The sequence below is a fragment of the Oryx dammah genome, unplaced genomic scaffold, assembly GCF_014754425.2.
Source record: "Oryx dammah isolate SB20612 unplaced genomic scaffold, SCBI_Odam_1.1 HiC_scaffold_18, whole genome shotgun sequence".
NCBI classification, from domain to species: Eukaryota; Metazoa; Chordata; class Mammalia; order Artiodactyla; family Bovidae; genus Oryx; species Oryx dammah.
Genome location: NW_024070202.1, coordinates 85864147 through 85882754, shown reverse-complemented (window position 1 = coordinate 85882754; position 18608 = coordinate 85864147). Strand labels below are relative to the sequence as shown.

Below are 18608 nucleotides of genomic sequence, written 5' to 3'. Positions count from 1 at the left end.
CCATCTTCAAAAGTTGTCTCCAAGGTCTGCTTCCTGCTAAGATGTCTACCCTCAGCCCCTATCAACATCCTCATACCTTGGTCCTGCCCGTTCCTGCAGGTACACCTCGCACTGACTCTTAGAAGTCTCTGCTCCAACTGTCAGTGTTACCACATCAAATGGGACCTCAGAGTAATAATCTTTGATCTTCGGGTTAAATTCAGGATTGAATTCCAAACGCGGGTGTGTGAAGATCTGCTTGATATGACATTGTGCATCTTTATCTGTTTTTAAAAAAACAAAAACAATGACAAAACACAACTGTGGCCAGAATAAATGTTTAAAAATCAAATACAATTAAGCTTTTGAAAATTCGTTTGCATAACTTTGGTAATCGCTGCTGATTTTCCATTTGGTACTCTGGTAATAGCTGATTTGTGGCTTCACCTGGATCTTCTATTGGCCAAATTTTGTAGACTTTGCCTCATGTAACTGTTGTTGACTTTAGTTGATATTTTTTGCTCAGCCTTTAAAAATTTTAAGGCACAGCAAGTCAGAAAATGTCTCTCCAGTGGACTGATAACATTTCATAGCACTTATAACATCTATCAACAATACGTGAACTGTGAACTTTGAGATGTTCAAGCTGGTTTTAGAAAAATCAGAGGAACCAGAGATCAAATTGCCAACATCTGCTGGATCGTCAAAAAAGCAAGAGAGTTCCAGAAAAACATCTATTTCTGCTTTATTGACTATGCCAAAGCCTTTGACTGTATGAATCACAATAAACTGTGGAAAATTCTGAAAGAGATGGAGATACCAGACCACCTGACCTGCCTCTTGAGAAACCTGTATGAAAGTTAGGAAGCAACAGTTGGAACTGGACATGGAACAACGGACTGGTTCCAAATAGGAAAAGGAGTACGTCAAAGCTGTATATTGTCACCCTGCTTATTTAACTTATATGCAGAGTACATCATGAGAAACGCTGGGCTAGAAGAAGCACAAGCTGGAATCAAGATTGCCAGGAGAATTATCAATAACCTCAGATATGCAGATGACACCACCTATATGGCAGAAAGAGAAGAAGAACTAAAGAGCCTCTTGAAGAAAGTGAAAGAGGAGAGTGAAAAAGCTGGCTTAAAGCTCAACATTCAGAAAACGAAGATCATGGCATCTGGTCCCATCACTTCATGGCAAATAGATGGGGAAACAGTGGAAACAGTGTCAGGCTTTATTTTGGGGGGGTCCAAAATCACTGCAGATGGTGATTGCAGCCATGAAATTAAAAGACGCTTACTCCTTGGAAGAAAAGTTATGACGAATCTAGACAGCATATTAAAAAGCAGAGACATTACTTTGTCAACTAAGGTCCATCTAGTCAAGGCTATGGTTCTTCCAGTGGTCATGTATGGATGTGAGAGTTGGACTCTAAAGAAAGCTGAGTGCTGAGGAATTGATGCTTTTGGACTGTGGTGTTGGATAAGACTCTTGAGAGTCCCTTGGACTGCAAGGAGATCCAACCAGTCCATCCTAAAGGAGATCAGTCCTGGGTGTTCATTGGAAGGACTTGATGTTGAAGCTGAAATTCCAATACTTTGGCCACCTGATGTGAAGAGCTGACTCATTTGCAAAGACCCTGATGCTGGGAAAGATTGAGGACAGGAGAGGTGACGAAAGAGGATGAGATGGCTGGATGGCATCACCGACTCAATGGACATGGGTTTGAGGGGACTCCAGAAGTTGGTGACGGACAGGGAGGCCTGGCATGCTGTGGTTCATGGGGTTGCAAAGAGTCGAACACGACTGAGCGACTGAAGTGAACTGATAACATCTTTCAAGCAATGGTGTAAATGGGGGGAGATGATTCTGTGGGGTAACAGAAGGGTATCACCAGGGAATAAGGAAAATTTCTTGATGGGAGTGTCATTAAACTGTTGCTGGATTGATGTGTGGCTCAGAAGCAATCGGGTAGAGCAAAGAATGTGAAATCTAATATCATGCCACACACTTAGACATGAAAACCCCTTCATACTCTGGCTACCTTAACCTAAGTGCCCTAAAGTAGTGCTTTAGAAAGAAGCAAAGTGCTATTCTCTGCTCAGTTTTGTTATAGAACCTAGTGTATTACTTCACTGGCTTCCCAGAGGGGGCTAGTGGTAAAGAATCCACCTGCCAATATAGGAGATATAAGAGATGTGGGTTCAAGCCCTGGGTTGGGAAGATGCCCTGAAGGAGGGCATGGCAACCCACTCCAGTATTCTTGCCTGAAAATCCCAAGGACAGAGGAGCTTGGCAGGCTACAGTTCATACATACAATCCAAAGAGTAAGACACGACTGAAGCAACTTTGCATGCATGCATGCACGAGTATTACTTCATATCATTGATTCTAAGTCACTTTTTAAGAGTTTCTATTTTTTAAGAGCTCAACTTTTACAAAAGTATCTTAGTGAGAAAAAAATAAATATACATCTCTAGGCACATATACCAGCTACCACTAAACTAGATACATTGTGTTCATATTTGAATTAAACAAATTACTCAAAAGCAAATGTTTTTAAAATAAAAATATTAACAAGTTTTTTTTGCACCAGAAACACTTTTTTATAGTCAAAAAATTTCAGTAAAGATAAAAATAGGAAATTCTATAAAAATCAGTAAAATGAAAATGTCTTCTGTTGCCTTTAAGTAAGATTTTCAATGATATTTAACAACATAGCAACAAAAAAGATAACACCAAATTTGCCAAAGGAAGCTATATACCTGAACTTAAAGAAAAAGCCTATTAGTCTATTAACTGCTGTCTCTTCCTTTATTGTTATATAGCTATCACACAATTTCTCTAAAATCAAATCTAATGATTTGTCTTCAGTTCTTTAGCATTTTCTCATCACCTCCATAATCTAGACCAAGCTCCCATTATAGCTTACAAAGCATTTCCTAACCATTCCTTGGCTTCTCCCTCTCATCTCCCATCATATTCTAGACTTCGTGATTCAACAATATGAAAAATTTTATATTTCTTTTTCAGACAAGGAGATAGATATACCACCAACCTTATAGGTGTTTTATTCTACATCTGAGAACTAGGTGTCAGCTTAACTCCCATCATGCCCTTAAATGATGAAAGTGAATACATTTCACTCACATTCTATGATTGTTTTCTCAAATGGAAGGAAAGGAAGAAAGAAAAAACAACTACTTGAGGGGAAACGTCGTTAAACTGCCATTGGACTGATATGTAGCTTACAGTAGGGTGGAGCAAAGAATGTGAAAAAGCTACTCCGGTACAAATTAGGAATAATATTACAACTCAGTTCAGTTCAGTTCAGTCGCTCAGTCGTGTCCGACTCTTTGCGACCCCATGAATTGCAGCACGCCAGGCCTCCCTGTCCATCACCAACTCCCGGAGTTCACTCAGACTCACGTCCATCGAGTCAGTGATGCCATCCAGCCATCTCATCCTCTGTCGTCCCCTTCTCCTCCTGCCCCCAATGCCTCCCAGCATCAGAGTCTTTTCCAATGAGTCAACTCTTCGCATGAGGTGGCCAAAGTACTGGAGCGTCAGCTTTAGCATCATTCCTTCCAAAGAACACCCAGGGCTGATCTCCTTCAGAATGGACTGGTTGGATCTCCTTGCAGTCCAAGGGACTCTCAAGAATCTTCTCCAACACCACAGTTCAAAAGCATCAATTCTTTGGCGCTCAGCTTTCTTCACAGTCCAACTCTCACATCCATACATGACCACTGGAAAAACCATACTCAGGTACAAAGAGAAGTTGTTTCTTTCTCAAGAAGAAACAACTATTGAGGCACAAATTAGGAATAATAATGCAGTACATATATTGTAATTTCATTGTAGGGAAAAAGTCAATAAAAATAACTAGTCAATTTGGTTCAGTAACTCAGTGAATTCAATACATACTTGCTTGATGGATTTTACTTACTACCAAAAATTGTATCTGGATGATGAAGGTGGACTGTATCTATAATAATGATTCTACTAGACCTAAAGTGTTTTATAATAAAGGAGAAAAAAATGAAAGGATAAGGGTGAGACTGTTATTAGATTTCATCTTAAAAAGTACCATAGCTTTTCATTCAAATTCAAACACTTATTAATTCATCTTTTCATCAGATTTTTTTTTTTTCTGGCAGAGTCTATGTTCAAGGCACTGAGATAAGTACAGTAAAAACAGGCCCTTTTAGGTCATGAGATCTGATTCTGTTGGAGACTGTGAACCCAACGTAACACTTTAAATAAATTGGAGTTCAAGGATATGGAATGTGCTTTCAAGATTACCATTTCCTAGGCAGAAAGGGAATATAAATACATACGCTATACTTTTATTGTTGAAACCAGATAGCTGAATAACACGGTGGAAGATGTTTTTCAAAATAGTAATCATAGGAAATGTACTTTAATTTTACATATTTTAATAAAATAGTCAGTGAGAGTTAATTTCCCTGTAGTTAATACTTTCACTTAATAGTGAACATTTTCAATGCGGCCTGCTCATGGTGGTTCAGATGGTAAAGAATCTGCCTGCAATGCAGGAGACTCAGGTTCAGTCCCTGGGTTGGGAAGTTCCCCAGGAATAGGCATGGCAACCCACTGCAGTATTCTTGCCTGGAGAATCCCCATGGACAGAGGAGCCTGATGGGCTATAGTCCATGGGGTCACAAAGAGTTGGACACAGCTGAATGACTAAACACTCTGCCCATTTCAACACTGAAAATCAGACCTAGAAGAGAGAAACTGAGTAATCAGTTTCTTAAGAAAGAAATCATTTTCTTTAGCAAGTGCTTGTTTTTGGTTTCATCAGAAACTCTTCACCTCTGGCTTAAGTGCTGCATCCTAGACCCCTGCTTGAAAGCTGATTTCATCCTGACATCATCTTCGACTGAATCATCAGTATTGCTGCCGACAAACACCTGGTGTTTCCTTGGCATTCTTCCCAATCCAGTCCCAACTTGTCTCAAGCCAGCTTACCTTAGCTCTGCAGAGAACCCAGTGTGAGGCAAGGTGGGAAGCAAGCTGCTGAACGTATTTGGCAAGTACTTATGGGAAAGCTGTTTGAAGTCGTGGCTGCTTTTAACGGATTTCTTTTAACCGCAGAATTTTGTTGCCCTCTTGAGGGATAATCGTAACTCATATTAAACACAAAAACAGCCTAGACACTGAAAGATAATCCCAGCTGTTCTAAGGCATCACTGAGTTATTTTTTAATCTTAAATAAAAGTAGGAAGATTAATTTTGAAGTCGCAGGTATGACTAGTTTTTAAGCAACATAGAAATCTGAGCAAAGTTGGAAGTGCTTATTTAACATGTTCACATCCTCTACCCTGTTACCTGGGAAGTGAGAAAAAATGACATTATCTTGTATCGTTTTTCCACTTCATAAATGAGGAGACAAAAACCAAAGAGGGGAAGTGGCTTTTCTGATCTAACCCAGAGCCTGGCACACTAGACCCTCAACAAATGTTTATTTTAATCTTGCATCTAGTTTTCTCAAAACTAGTCCTTTTCCCACCACACACCAGGTACCAACCAGTTTCCCAAGAGAACTGAGTAGTATGTACTTTTCTAGAAGTGGGAGATTGGATGCTAAGTGTAGAGAGGGAATGGTGTAAGTAATACCTGTTACTTTTTCCTGGTTAGCAGCACTTCCTTCAAAATGGTGTTTTTTTCTTTAAAAAGCTTGTTGATTCTGTTAAACCACATTTTGTATTACCTGTCAGCCTATACTGATTTTAATGAAAGCATTAAAACATAATTGCATTTTAGAAGAGACAAATTGAATTGGAAGACTTTTATTTATAATAAATTAGACCTTGGCCCATACATTTTATTGTTTTCACCTTTAATGATTTATCAGAATAGATTTTTTTTTGTAAAAGGCTAAATTTTCAGTGTATGTTTTTATATATGCATGTGTGTTAAGTCAGTTCAGCCATGCCCGATTCTGCAACCTCCATGGACTGTAGCCCTCCAGGCTCCTCCATCCATGGGCTTTTCCAAGCAAGAATACTAGAGAGGGTTGCCATTTTCTTCTCCAGGGGATCTCCCCAACTCAGGGATCTAACCCAGGCCTCCTGCATTGCAGGCAGACTCTTTACCATCTGAGCCACCTTAAAGAGCTCATTACAAAATGTATTTATATTACTGATTATACCTTGATTAAATAAACTCATGAAATTTAAGAAAAAAATAAATTGAAATTTGGCTTAAAAACTTTTAATTGTTATAAAGAAAACCACACTTAAGTGCTATCCATTGCATCAACAATCTGACAGAAACAAATCACTGTTGGATGGTGAGCGTCCTAAAAATCAATACACAGAGAAGATGCCAAGCTCTTCCATTTAAGTGGTTCCCACAGCAAAGTATTAGCACTGTTGGGGCCTCTCAAAATAAGTTTGGAAGTTACTGTTCTTAAATAAGCAAAGACACAATATAATATTTCATTAAAAAAAATGGAAAGTAAAAAAAAATTATGCAAAAGTGACAAATACTGACTCATTCGGAAAATGCATAACTTCTGAAAATTTACACAAAATACATTATCAGCCTAATGATCTCCAAACATGATGATTTATGCAAAGCAGAGCTGTGCCTAACTATTGATTATGACTCTCAAATACTTTCATTGGAACTCACCATTATGGCAACATATTTCTTTGGTTTCATTCATAATTTGTGGAACCACAGCTAAAAAAAGAAATGTACATTTAAAAAAGAAACTGTTAATTAAAATACAGAGAATACATATCCAGGTGTCTGAAACACAGGTTAATTGAATGAAACATATTTTATTATTTAATTGTTATTACATCAGAAAGCACTTCTAAGTTCAACTGAAAGCTATGGTAAGACCAAAGAAGTGATTAGGTAAAAAATAACAGAAAAATGATAAATTCACATAAGAAAATATTAAGAGAGAAAAATGAATGGTCTAAATGCCATTCATTGCCTGAAGGTGACCTATCAAAATTTCTCTTGTTCTATTATGATCTTACGACCATAATTTCCCAAATCACTAGAATCACATAAATTCCACCCAGTTGGTTCCACTGACATTTACTCTAAGTTTCTGAATTCAACCAAACATTTATATTAAAAACTCCTAAACAGAGATTGATGGGACAAAATAAGAACACTCAGAGTGCTTAAAGAAATCATTTAAAGATTTAAAAAATTGTGGGAGAGAGAAGAGTAGTTCAACATCAGTTCTTCCCTGAGCTTAATGCTTCATTTTATTAAGTCGGTGATTCTCAATCTGTACCGTGCCTCAGAAGCATCTGAAGAGCTTGTTAAAATATAGAATACTGGGCCTTAAACCCAGAGATTCTGATTCAGGAGATGTGAACTTTCTAAGCTTTCCAGATGACGCTGATGTTGTTTATCTAGGAGCCGTACACTCAAAACCACTGTATTGGATTAAAACTTGATTTGTAATAGGAAAACTTTGATTTCTTTAAAAAAATGTAGACATGTACACTTTTTATCTTCTTAAAATTATAAATATTTTCTTTTCATGTGACAAAAAGCTCAGTTTCTTTTAGAAGAAAAAATATAGGAAACAGGTAAGACTAAGAGAGAAAATCAAAGTCACTATTAATTTTCCTTGAGGTCCATGTGGCATGTAGTCAAATGTTTCATCAAATAATATATCTTCAACATCTTTCATGTATAAATATTTTCCTATAATATTAGTGTGGATTTATATTTTATTGGATGACTATGAGATGGATAGATAACTTCACTGACTCAGTGGACATGAATTTGAGCCAACTCTGGGACACAGTGGAAGACAGAGGAGCCTGGTGGGCTACAGTTCATGGGATTGCAAAGATGGACATGATGTAGTGTCTCCGTTATGAATAACAACAAATAGCTTAATCCATTCCACTATTACTGCAATAGTGGTAGCTGCTATTTTTTCCTTTATAATTTATGCAATTAAATTTTTGTGTACATTCTTAATTATTTCTTTAAAATCAGTATCTAAGGGTGAAAGTTATGGCATATATTAATAACTTTTAAAGCTTTTCTTACATGTTGTTAAACGGTCCCTTGAGAAAGATTGCTCTAATTTACACAGTGGCTCAGACGGTAAAGCGTCTGTCTACGATGCGGGAGACCTGGGTTCGATCCCTGGGTCGGGAAGATCCACTGGCGAAGGAAATGGCCATCCACTCCAGTACTCTTGCCTGGAAAATCCCATGGACAGAGGAGCCTGATAGGTTACAGTCCATGGGGTTGCAAAGAGTCGGACACGACTGAGCGACTTCACTTTCACTTTCGCTTTCAGCAATGAGAATGCTCATTTCCCTACACTCTCCCCAGCTCTATTATCTTTAAGAGGAAAAAAATCTCTCCAAATTTGAGGGGAAAACAGCATTTTTTCAGTCTAGTTTTAATTTTTGACTTCTAATAAAGCTAAACATTTTTTATGATTTTGGCCAAACAATACTTATTTTCAGGTTGAAAGAAACAGGAGGACATCTTTTACCTTTTTTATTTTCAATTGTATCAAATGGTACTCGTGGTTTTTTAATGTTTCCATCCTTTGTGAAAGAATTCCTGCAAATGCAATATCAAACAACCCTGGATCAATGCACTGAACAAAATTCATTGAAATTACATCTAACACACTATCTTTTTTTCCTGTGTGAACACAGTTATTTTGATGAACACAAAGAAAAACATTCTGAATTTCATTCCTCTAAACTGGCAATCTTGTCTCAAGTGAAGTGGATGGAAATCTCATCATCTCTAATCAACAGAAGCCCATATGAGGAAAACCAGGGCAAAAAGGGAACACTCTTTGGTCCAAAAGGGAACAATCTCTGATAGCCTAGGTCCAACAGAAGTGATTCAGGAATACACATTCTTATTGGAATCTGGCTAAAATTACAAAGTCTTGTAGCAAGAAGCTTTGGAAAGTCTGAGGCACAGACTGAGAACATCCACATAATCTGAGAAACTTAAGCATACCATGCAGAAAATGACCTGTCTTGTCAAGGCCTCTATCCTTAAACTCTGATTAACAGGGATGAATATTAAGGGTTAGATATATCTTGGTGTGTTTGCCTCATTTTTCTGTTGTATAACTAAATGCTCAGCCAGATTGCCCTTTATATCCTCAAATTTAGGACCAAAATAATCTAAGTGGCAGACAGAAAAACTGTTGGTCCTTATGACAGAGAATACTGGGTAGGATGTGACTTGACTTCACTGTGCTGTGTTGGGAGGCTTCATTTCTGCTGCTATGAAACAGAGATAACAATGCTGGCCTTACTTCACAGGGAGGCTATGAAGATTCAATCAAATGCTCTGTGTTATTTTAATTTTATAAAGATTTATTGTCCCAGATATTGTATGGGACACTGTGGTAGAGATGAATAAGGCATTTTCAATTTCCTCAAAATATAAACATTAGATAGAAAATTAAGAAGAATCAGGAATTAAAACTATTGTTAATGATGGAAGGTGTGATAACTTTATTGCAGTTTTATTTTCAAGTTTTTTCACCCTTTAGTATATGCAATGATGTAATCGGGGTGAAAAATAACATGTCGAGGACTTTAAAATACTTTCCTCCTCCCAAGGAATGAAGAAATAGATAAAGCAAGGATGGGGTGAGATACGTTTACTATAAGTTTGAGTGCCAGGCCAAGGTGGAAAAAAAAAATTATTTCATATGAAGCAAACACTTTAAGTAAAGCACATAAAAGATACAACCCTGAAATGCATACAAACTGAATTTTATAAAAGTTACTATATCAAGGGAATGAAATGTTTTGTATGTTAAGGCATCCCCCAAGTGATTTCCTGTGTAATTTTTTGAATAACTTGTTTTGAAAATGTGGATTTTCATGGAAAGCATGTGATTAGAGCAAATTACACCTGCTACTTTATTTCCAGTGAAGTGAAAATTAACAGACAGTACACACACATCGATTTTAGTGTTTTCATTCTGTTCAGATTTCCACTCATTCTGTTAGGACCCCTGGATTCTGAGCCTCGGGGCACAGACAGAAGTGACACTTTCTCTAAGTGTTTGCTTTTCTGTCTATTTGTCCTCACCTTGCTGCTATCGGTGGATGATGTTTATTTAAAAGGGTGAAGGAAGTCATTCAAACCCACAGGTAATATAGATATGTAAAACTGGCCTTTAGAGTATGAAAAACTACAGGTGACCATTGTGAAGACAGGGGCAATTATGAATGACTACATCTGACCTTCCTGTCAGCATGAGATCCTGGTATAAAGAATAAGACCAGAAAGAAGAGGCCAGGGTTGTAGTTCCAACTCAATTAGCTGCTCGGCTTGAGCAAATGACCCATCTTAGCATCTCAGTTTCCTCATCTGGAAAACGTATCTGACACCGATCCTTCTTGTGATATAGTATGAATGATAATTAAATATATACATATATACTCACTGGTAAATTTGAAGATAATTAAATTAACTAGTCTTTCTTAAAATGGCCTAGAAACAATTTATCTAGTTGTTTCTTGATAAAGATTTCAAGTTTACTTATCACAGTGTTATATAAGTCTTTCAAACTTATCTTGCTTTTCCTATAAATGAAAGAAAAACATTTTGCTCTTTTTAGATGTAAAGTGACCTTTGGGTGGTATAGGAGCAGGAAACAGAAAGTGAAACAGAAAATATATTAATACTTAACCACTTATCTATGACTCAGCATACCACACGCCATGCAGTATATGAAGCTTATCTGACATAATTTTGAAACAATTCTTGGTAGGTAGTATAATCCATAATTTACAGGTATAGAAACTGAATTGCAGAGGAAACTCTTAGCTGCTGTAATTAATAAAATCTAAACCTGGGATTTTTGAATCCAAGTCTGTTTGATTCAAAAAGTCCTGACTTTTTCTAACTATATTTAACAATGACATTCAGTAAATTGCATTGTTGGAAAGAATCAGTTAGGGTTAAAATTAAGCTTAAATCCAATATTCTGAATTTAAGACAAGTCAATTGCTTGACCGTAAAACAAATGTGGACCTTGAGAGAAACTTGGGGAATAAACTTTCCAAGCCTTGCATATCTCAAAGGAACTTAACTTACTTAAAATTAAAAACGATACTTAAATAGACTTCTTGGTAAATCAAGTCTGCTCTTCCTCTATTGATAATGATGAATGAGACAGTCTTGGATTGAGTGAGTGCAAAGAACAAACAAAGGGACATTGAGCTATGTTATTTAAAACCTAACTTTCAAACAAACAAAACCTTCTATCAATTCTCTTACTTCAGAGTAATGAGGGAATAAGGCCAACTGCATAAAGTTGTGGCAATTAAAGTGAGTTCTGGACCTGGGAAACGTCCTAAGAATTCTTCAACTATGTGATTATTTGTATTTTTGAACTATATTAAAAAAATGTTCCTCTAGGATTGTTTTCACTGTCTCCTGAGGCAGAAGGAAATAGGAAAGTCGGTGGAATGGAGGCCGTTCATGAGGGTGACTTCAGAGACACCGACGAGCGTGGCACGGCCATCTAGTCTTTGATCTCTCTAGGTGGTTGGGTTTATTTCTGTTTTCCTGGCAATAGACAAGTCAAATACTTACTTAATTCCATCATATAAAAGGGAAGTAGACTTAGCTGGCACTGTGGGCACTGCCCCTTCCTCCACTGACTGGGGGTATTATTATGTTCACTGGACCAGCAGACTCTTATCCCCTCGTTACTATCCCTCATTAGAATGGAAGTGGATGGGGGAGGCCAAGGACATTTTCTCCTGGCCAAATGCTCCTCTCTGAGATTCCATTAAAAAAAAAAACAAAAAAACTCTAATCTTGTGGTAGAGACAGACATATTTATAAATCTGGATATGTTTTGTCCAGAATAAACTCATGCCTCAAAAACTCCAAATGAATGTTCATACCATCCTGGCCTCCACTCTGATGGATAGTTCATAAAACAAATCTCACCTAATTCTTTCTGTCTGATGCTCCTGAAATTCAAGGATATATATCACAGGATGAAACTAGTTTGAAACTTTTAATTTTAAACTTGACTTTTGAGTGGAGTCAAGTCTTGCTGGTTTGAAAAACTGTTGGATATATTTTTGTTACAGTGTTTGAAGACCACTAGAATCATTATGGTTTCAATGTTTTAAAGAAGCTTATTTTCCAGAGCATGAATTTTTGGACACATTTCTTTTTGTTGCTTTCTTTAATGTAGGCAACGCCTTTTGAAATCAATCTTTAGAGATTTTTGGGGTTGCACAATTCAAATTTGTGGCTGTCTTACCATTCCAGCTGGTGTAGCTCTGCCTTTTTATTCAGGAGCTGAAATTGTTCAAATACACTTAAAAGAGACCAGTACTGAGTCAGGATGGAACCAGGTTTTCCCATAGGACTTGCCATACCATAAAATTCATGAATCAGAGATTGAAATCCAGGAGTAGTAGATGGGAAGAGCTGAAAAGGAATATTCAAGATCAGAATATCAGAATAAGTGATAGAAAAGAAAATATAGTATTATTTGGGAAGGCTTTATATTTAAATTAGGCATTTATTTAAAAATATATTATCAGTACCATAGTTTAATTTTCTGTGTTAGTGTCAATGTAAATGCCACTTTTTATAAGGAACTAATTTTGCTGATGTTTATATTTTCAAATAGGGTGAATTTTATTTCTCTTTTCATTGAATGAAAACAGCTATCTCCTTTCTATAGATACTACAAAACAGCTGAATAACAGAGTTAGGTAGCAGGAAAAATAAGATGAAATCCTCTTGGATTATAAGTGTCTTTTAAATGTCAGGATCAGAGATATTAATCCAACCAAAAATAAAAAATCTATGGTCATCCTCTTTCTACTCTGAGAGTCAGATATTAATGTTTGCCTTTTCTGCTATAAAATAATTTTTCTATTCTTCACATTGTGCCAAGAGAAGTTCTTTACTTTCCTAATGTCTTAAATTAAGAATTCCTGAAGGATGAGGCCAGGTCTCTCTGATTATCTTTGTATGGTATTGAACCAAACTGTCACAAATGTTAACACTTACTGTATTTAAATTAATTAAAATAATCCATCAACTAAGTTATCTTTTGAGTAATAAGCTTACTTTGAATCCTCTAAAATATGGGGTTAAGTAATAAAAACAAGTGTCAAACATTCACTAGTTAAGTTGGTTAACATTCATACCTGTAGAATCTGAATATAAATTTTTAAGTAAAAAAATAAATATTTTATCCAAACAGATTAATAATAAATTATTAGTAGACTTTTAAAAATGCTACTTTAAAGAAATGCTTTATATAAACAAACCTTACATACAAAAATATGAATCCAATATAAATTATCTATATAAGGGCAGAACTAGAAACAAAGCAAGTATGAAGCACATAGATATATGTGTAATAAATTATCCATTGATATTGATCAATAACAGAATCTAGGAAAATACATAGAAAATAAACTAAATGCCATTTATACCTTCAGACTGAAACCAGTAAAAGTTATAATCATTTCTACATTTTTTCCCTTTGGAGTTTGCTATAGAGTTATAACAAACAGGTAGTTTTAAAAAATATTACTATTTGATTGAATAATGTTTACTTTTAGGGGCATAATAAGCAGAAGGAAATGTTGGATACATGCAAATGTCCAAAAGCAAACAGCAAACTTCTTTAGGAAAATGTCAGCATTTCCCCCTTAAAAATTAGCAAAGCCTCCCAGCTATATTTATTCCACATTCTTTTACATTTAGTAAGTCATGTATCTGCATACTCTTAAAGAATATGCATTCTGCTCATCTTAATCTTCATATCTCTAACAAGAAGCTTACAAATATTTTTATTCCTTAAGGAAATATCTTTTGGTTTTAAGTCAAAAATCAAGTAGCTCATGGCTGATCTACTACAATCTCAGTAATCAAGAGGAATCAAAGGTCACTTTTGCTTTACCAGTTGGAATTGTCCCAAACTCTCGAGTTCCTTTGTAAAAGTCATAATTGAGTTAATCTCCTCTAAAGAAAGGCACCGATTTAGCTCTTTTTGATAATTTTCACCCTATAACAGGGGGGAAAAACACAACTCTTAAGCAATTGTTCCAAAGTCAAGCTATGTTTAGCACAAGTCAAAAACCAAATTTTAAACTCTATAACAGCTGAGCTAATTAATTCTAAATAACATAGCAACTTCAACTCGTCAAAATGATGTCAGAATACAAGAAAACTTCATGTTTGACTAAAGAACCTGAAATAGCTCGGTAGTGCTTTGGCAGCAAGGTTGGGAAGTTGGGCCCAGAAGACAGAATAAGTGTGACAGTTTGGAAAGGCAGGAGGTATTTTTTTAGCCTTCGAGGGAACCAAAGATCAGAGCAGGAAATTTACACATGAACCTCATGTATGTCACACGACCATCTTCACATTTCACGGATTCCAGTAAACAGACTTACCTCCACCCCCATTTTCCTCACATTTATTTTTTCTAATGCATCCCTGAGAGCAAAAGATACATATCTTACTATTTTCTCTGGGTCGAGTGGTTCTAATGGTTTTAATGACAATCCACTCACTAAGGAAGGAAAACCGGGAACTCTAGGAATGAACCGATAAGATCTTAGGGAGACAAGAGTATATAACATCTTAACTCTCAAAACCATCTCTCTGTAGAGCACCCTTTGTTGGTGAGACCTTTCACATTCTACTTTTCCAAATTTTCCAGTTACGGTTTTAAAACAGAAAGATACAGAGAAAACGATACTGCACCTAGATTACTAATCTGTACAGATTTTTTCATATATCAAGAAAACTTGTACTAACAGATCACAAAAATTAACCAGTCTTACTCTGAAGCACTCACTATTCCCTAATCATCATCTAACCAAAAATGTTAACCAGATGTAAAAAAAAAAAAAAGAGTATTATAACTTCAGCCCCTTGATTTTAATCTAGAGCACTAACTGCTTCCAAAAGGTTCAGGTATTCCTTAATAGTATTCTATTGTACTTAACATGCATTATGCATTATAAGAACAAAATTCCCTTGGGAATTAGGAGCTGATTTACTTCATTTTCAACCCATAATTTCATCATAGTCAGTCATTCACATACTTAGTAGACACAAAAATAATATTGATCCTTATATCAGAAAAATATTAAGAGGTTTATCTATAGGTACAAATCAATTTCAAATGAATTATCAAGTTGCTTAACTGCACAGTAAAGAAAATGATACTTAAAGATGAATTTTAAATACTTGTCAGTAAAAAATATGCACTTACCTTAACTACAGCTGATCTATAAAGTCTCTGAAATATCTCAGAAAATATGGAAAGGGAAGAGTCATTAGACAGGAGAAAACTGAAAGTATCCTTTAAAAGAAATTCTTCTGTGTTTTGGTCCTCAAAATCCATATCATCATCATCTTGAAAATTTAAATGTTCATGCACCTGTGGAAGAGTTAAATAACAGCAAATATTTTTTGTTGACTTACTTTTAATGCAGTGGAATCACTTCTAAGACATGATTCATTTCCCATTGGATTATAGATCAGAACTGACATCTAGTGGTCCTTTTGGAGGTCAACAATTTTATAAAAATCTAAGTACTGTTCTTTCGAAAATATGATCCCCAGGTGGTGCTAGTGATAAAGAACCCATCTGCCAATGCAGGAGACTTAAGAGACGTGGGTTTGATCCCTGAGTCAGGAAGATCCCCTGGAGGAGGGCATGGTAACCCACTCCAGTAGTCTTGCCTGGAGAATCTCCTGGACAGAGGAGCCTGGTGGGCCACAGTACATGGGGCAGCAAAGAGTCAGACATGACTGAAGTGACTTAGCACACATACATAAGAACATTACTGTTTTATAGAATCATATCAGTTTATCTTAAATCATTGATGAACTTGTGTTCATGGAAATAATAAAAAATACCTCTAAACAATAATTTTAAAAAATCATTATGTAAACTATTAGATATGTGGGTAAAATAATGAATAAATGACCGATAAAAGATGTAGATTCATAAAATTTTAGAATTTTAGGGATAAATCTTTGAATCAACTAAATGTTTGAATCACGTATAATGCAATCATTCTCCTTGTGTAATAGTCTGAAAACCAGTCAATACAGTATGAAGTCAAATTCTTGTGAACATAATTTTTTTTCTTTTTTTATTGACGTATAGTTGATGTACAATATTATATAAGTTGCACATATACAATATATGTGTGCTGTGTGCTCAGTTGCTCAATCATGTCTGACTCTTTGTGATACTCTGGATTGTAGCCCGCCAGGCTCCTTTGTCCATGGGATTTCCCTGGCAAGAATACTGGAATGGGTTGCCGTTTCCTACTCCGCTGCTGCTAAGTTGCTTCAGTCGTGTCCGACTCTGTGCGACCCCATAGACGGCAGCCCACCAGGCTCCCCCGTCCCTAGGACTCTCCAGGCAAGAACACTGGAGTGGGTTGCCATTTCCTTCTCCAATGCATGAAAGTGAAAAGTGAAAGTGAATTCGCTCAGTCATGTCCGACTCTTCTCGACCCCATGGACTGCAGCCTACCAGTCTCCTCCGTCCATGGAATTTTCCAGGCAAGAGTACTGGAGTGGGCATAAATTTTATTCTGTTTCTCTTGCCATATCATAAATTATCTTTCTATAGACTAACACAGTCAACTTTTAAAACCTTCTTGCCACTAAGGGAAATTTTGGATTAAAAATATGTTGGAGGAGATGACGACTGAGCGACTGAACTGAACTGAACTGAAAATAATCAGAGTGTACAAAAAAAACATGCTTCAATTTATATATATTCATACAAATATTGAAAACAAATATTTCAAAAATTCCTATGGTTTTAAAATTAAATTATAGGCCAGTTTTAAACTAAATATCTATATGTAAAGAATAAAGGAGTTAACTTTTTTATAAACCCATGTGAATAAGCTAGGTAACCTGCTCTTTTTTATTAACTAGATGTCTATTTTCCTGCATTAACACATACTCAGCTTTATGCCACATTTACTTCATAAATAGAGGTTGAACCAAAAAAAAAATATATGTGTGTTTGTTCAACAGGGAAGCAGAGTGGGCACTGTAACTCAAATCATAGACTCTCCATATACTAGTTAATTCTTTGAACTACAGCAAGAATACTGGTGCGGATTGCCATTCCCTTCTCCAGGGGATCTTCCCGACCCAGGGGTCAAACAAAGACACATCACTTGTGTCACCTGCACTGAAGGCAGAGTCGTTACCGTCTGAGCTACCAAGGAAGCACAAATATAAGTTTGTTGTAAGATTGATGCATGTTGCATTTACTGATTGGTTACAATGAATGAAACCAACAACAACAACACACACACGCGCGCGCGCACACACACACACACACCCTTCAGCCGAAAGGAAAGCTCCCGTAAGCACCCTGGCATACTCACCTGAAGTACTACAGGGGACCTGATACTGCCGTAACCAATATCAAAAGTTAAAAGTTGAAAACATAATCTGCATCTGAAATGAAAACACAAGGTAACAACAAAAAGGAACGAAATAGTGCCTTTTGCAGAGAGGTGGATGGACCTAGAGACTGCCAGGCAGAGTGAAGTAAGTCAGAAAGACAGTGTCACTTACGTGTGGAATCTAGAAAAGGGTTAGAGATGAGCTTATCTGCAAAGCAGAAATAGAGTCACCGATGGAGAGGACAAACTTGTGGTTCCCAAGGGGGTAACGGGGGTGGGATGACTTGGGGGTTTGGGATTGACATATATATATATATTACTATGTATAAAATGGATAATGAATGAGAACCTACAGTATAGCACAGGGAGCTCTACTCAGTGTTCTGTGGTACCTGCTGCTGCTGCTAAGTCGCTTCAGTCGTGTCCGACTCTGTGCGACCCCATAGACGGCAGCCCACCAGGCTCCCCCGTCCCTGGGATTCTCCAGGCAAGAACACTGGAGTGGGTTGCCATTCCCTTCTCCAATGCATGAAAGTGAAAAGTGAAAGTGAAGTCGATCAGTTGTGTCCTAGTCTTCACGACCCCTTGGACTGCAGCCTACCAGGCTCCTCTGTCCATGGGATTTTACAGGCAAGAGTACTGGAGTGGGGTGCCATTGTCTTAAATAGGAAAGAAATCTGAAAAAGAGTGGATATATGTATATGTACAGCTGATTGACTTTGCTGCATAGCAGAAACTAACACAACATTGTAAAACAACTGTACTGTAATAAAAATAAAAACAACAGAGTGTAACAAAGATACATTATATTTGCTATGTTTACTCTATTATTTGGTACTGTATCATTAATAATCACTGTGGTTAAATTTCAACATCTATACTGATTACAAAGAGCAGTAGCTTAGATAATCTAAAATTAAATACAATTTATCTTTGGATTTAGAGCCTGTTTCATTACCTACAGAAAATACAGATATATAAAAAGTATTCATAACACATTAAATGAAACAATCAAGTTGACTCCATAAACATACAATATGGGAAAGGAACCTCTCCCACTTCTCCATGCTAAGCCTTCTTATTCACATAGAAAGCATGATAAAACTTATATGGAGGCACCTCCTTTCCTTAAGATACTAGATTTAACATTTCCCTAGAAAAAGGCATTAAATTATATTCAAG

The 18608-nt window shown here is 36.5% G+C and overlaps 1 protein-coding gene across 2 annotated transcripts in view; it reads right to left on the bottom strand.

Moving 5' to 3' along the window:
• Positions 1-18608, bottom strand: part of CPED1 (cadherin like and PC-esterase domain containing 1) — a 326436-nt gene that overhangs the window by 155191 nt on the left and 152637 nt on the right. For both annotated transcript variants that reach the window (XM_040259514.1, XM_040259515.1), the window contains 6 exons: positions 17406-17478; positions 15254-15421; positions 13934-14038; positions 12272-12441; positions 8498-8568; positions 77-263 (listed from right to left, as the gene is read on the bottom strand). In XM_040259514.1, the coding sequence (XP_040115448.1) occupies positions 77-263; positions 8498-8568; positions 12272-12441; positions 13934-14038; positions 15254-15421; positions 17406-17478 (774 nt within the window). The remainder of the gene's footprint in view (positions 1-76; positions 264-8497; positions 8569-12271; positions 12442-13933; positions 14039-15253; positions 15422-17405; positions 17479-18608) is intronic.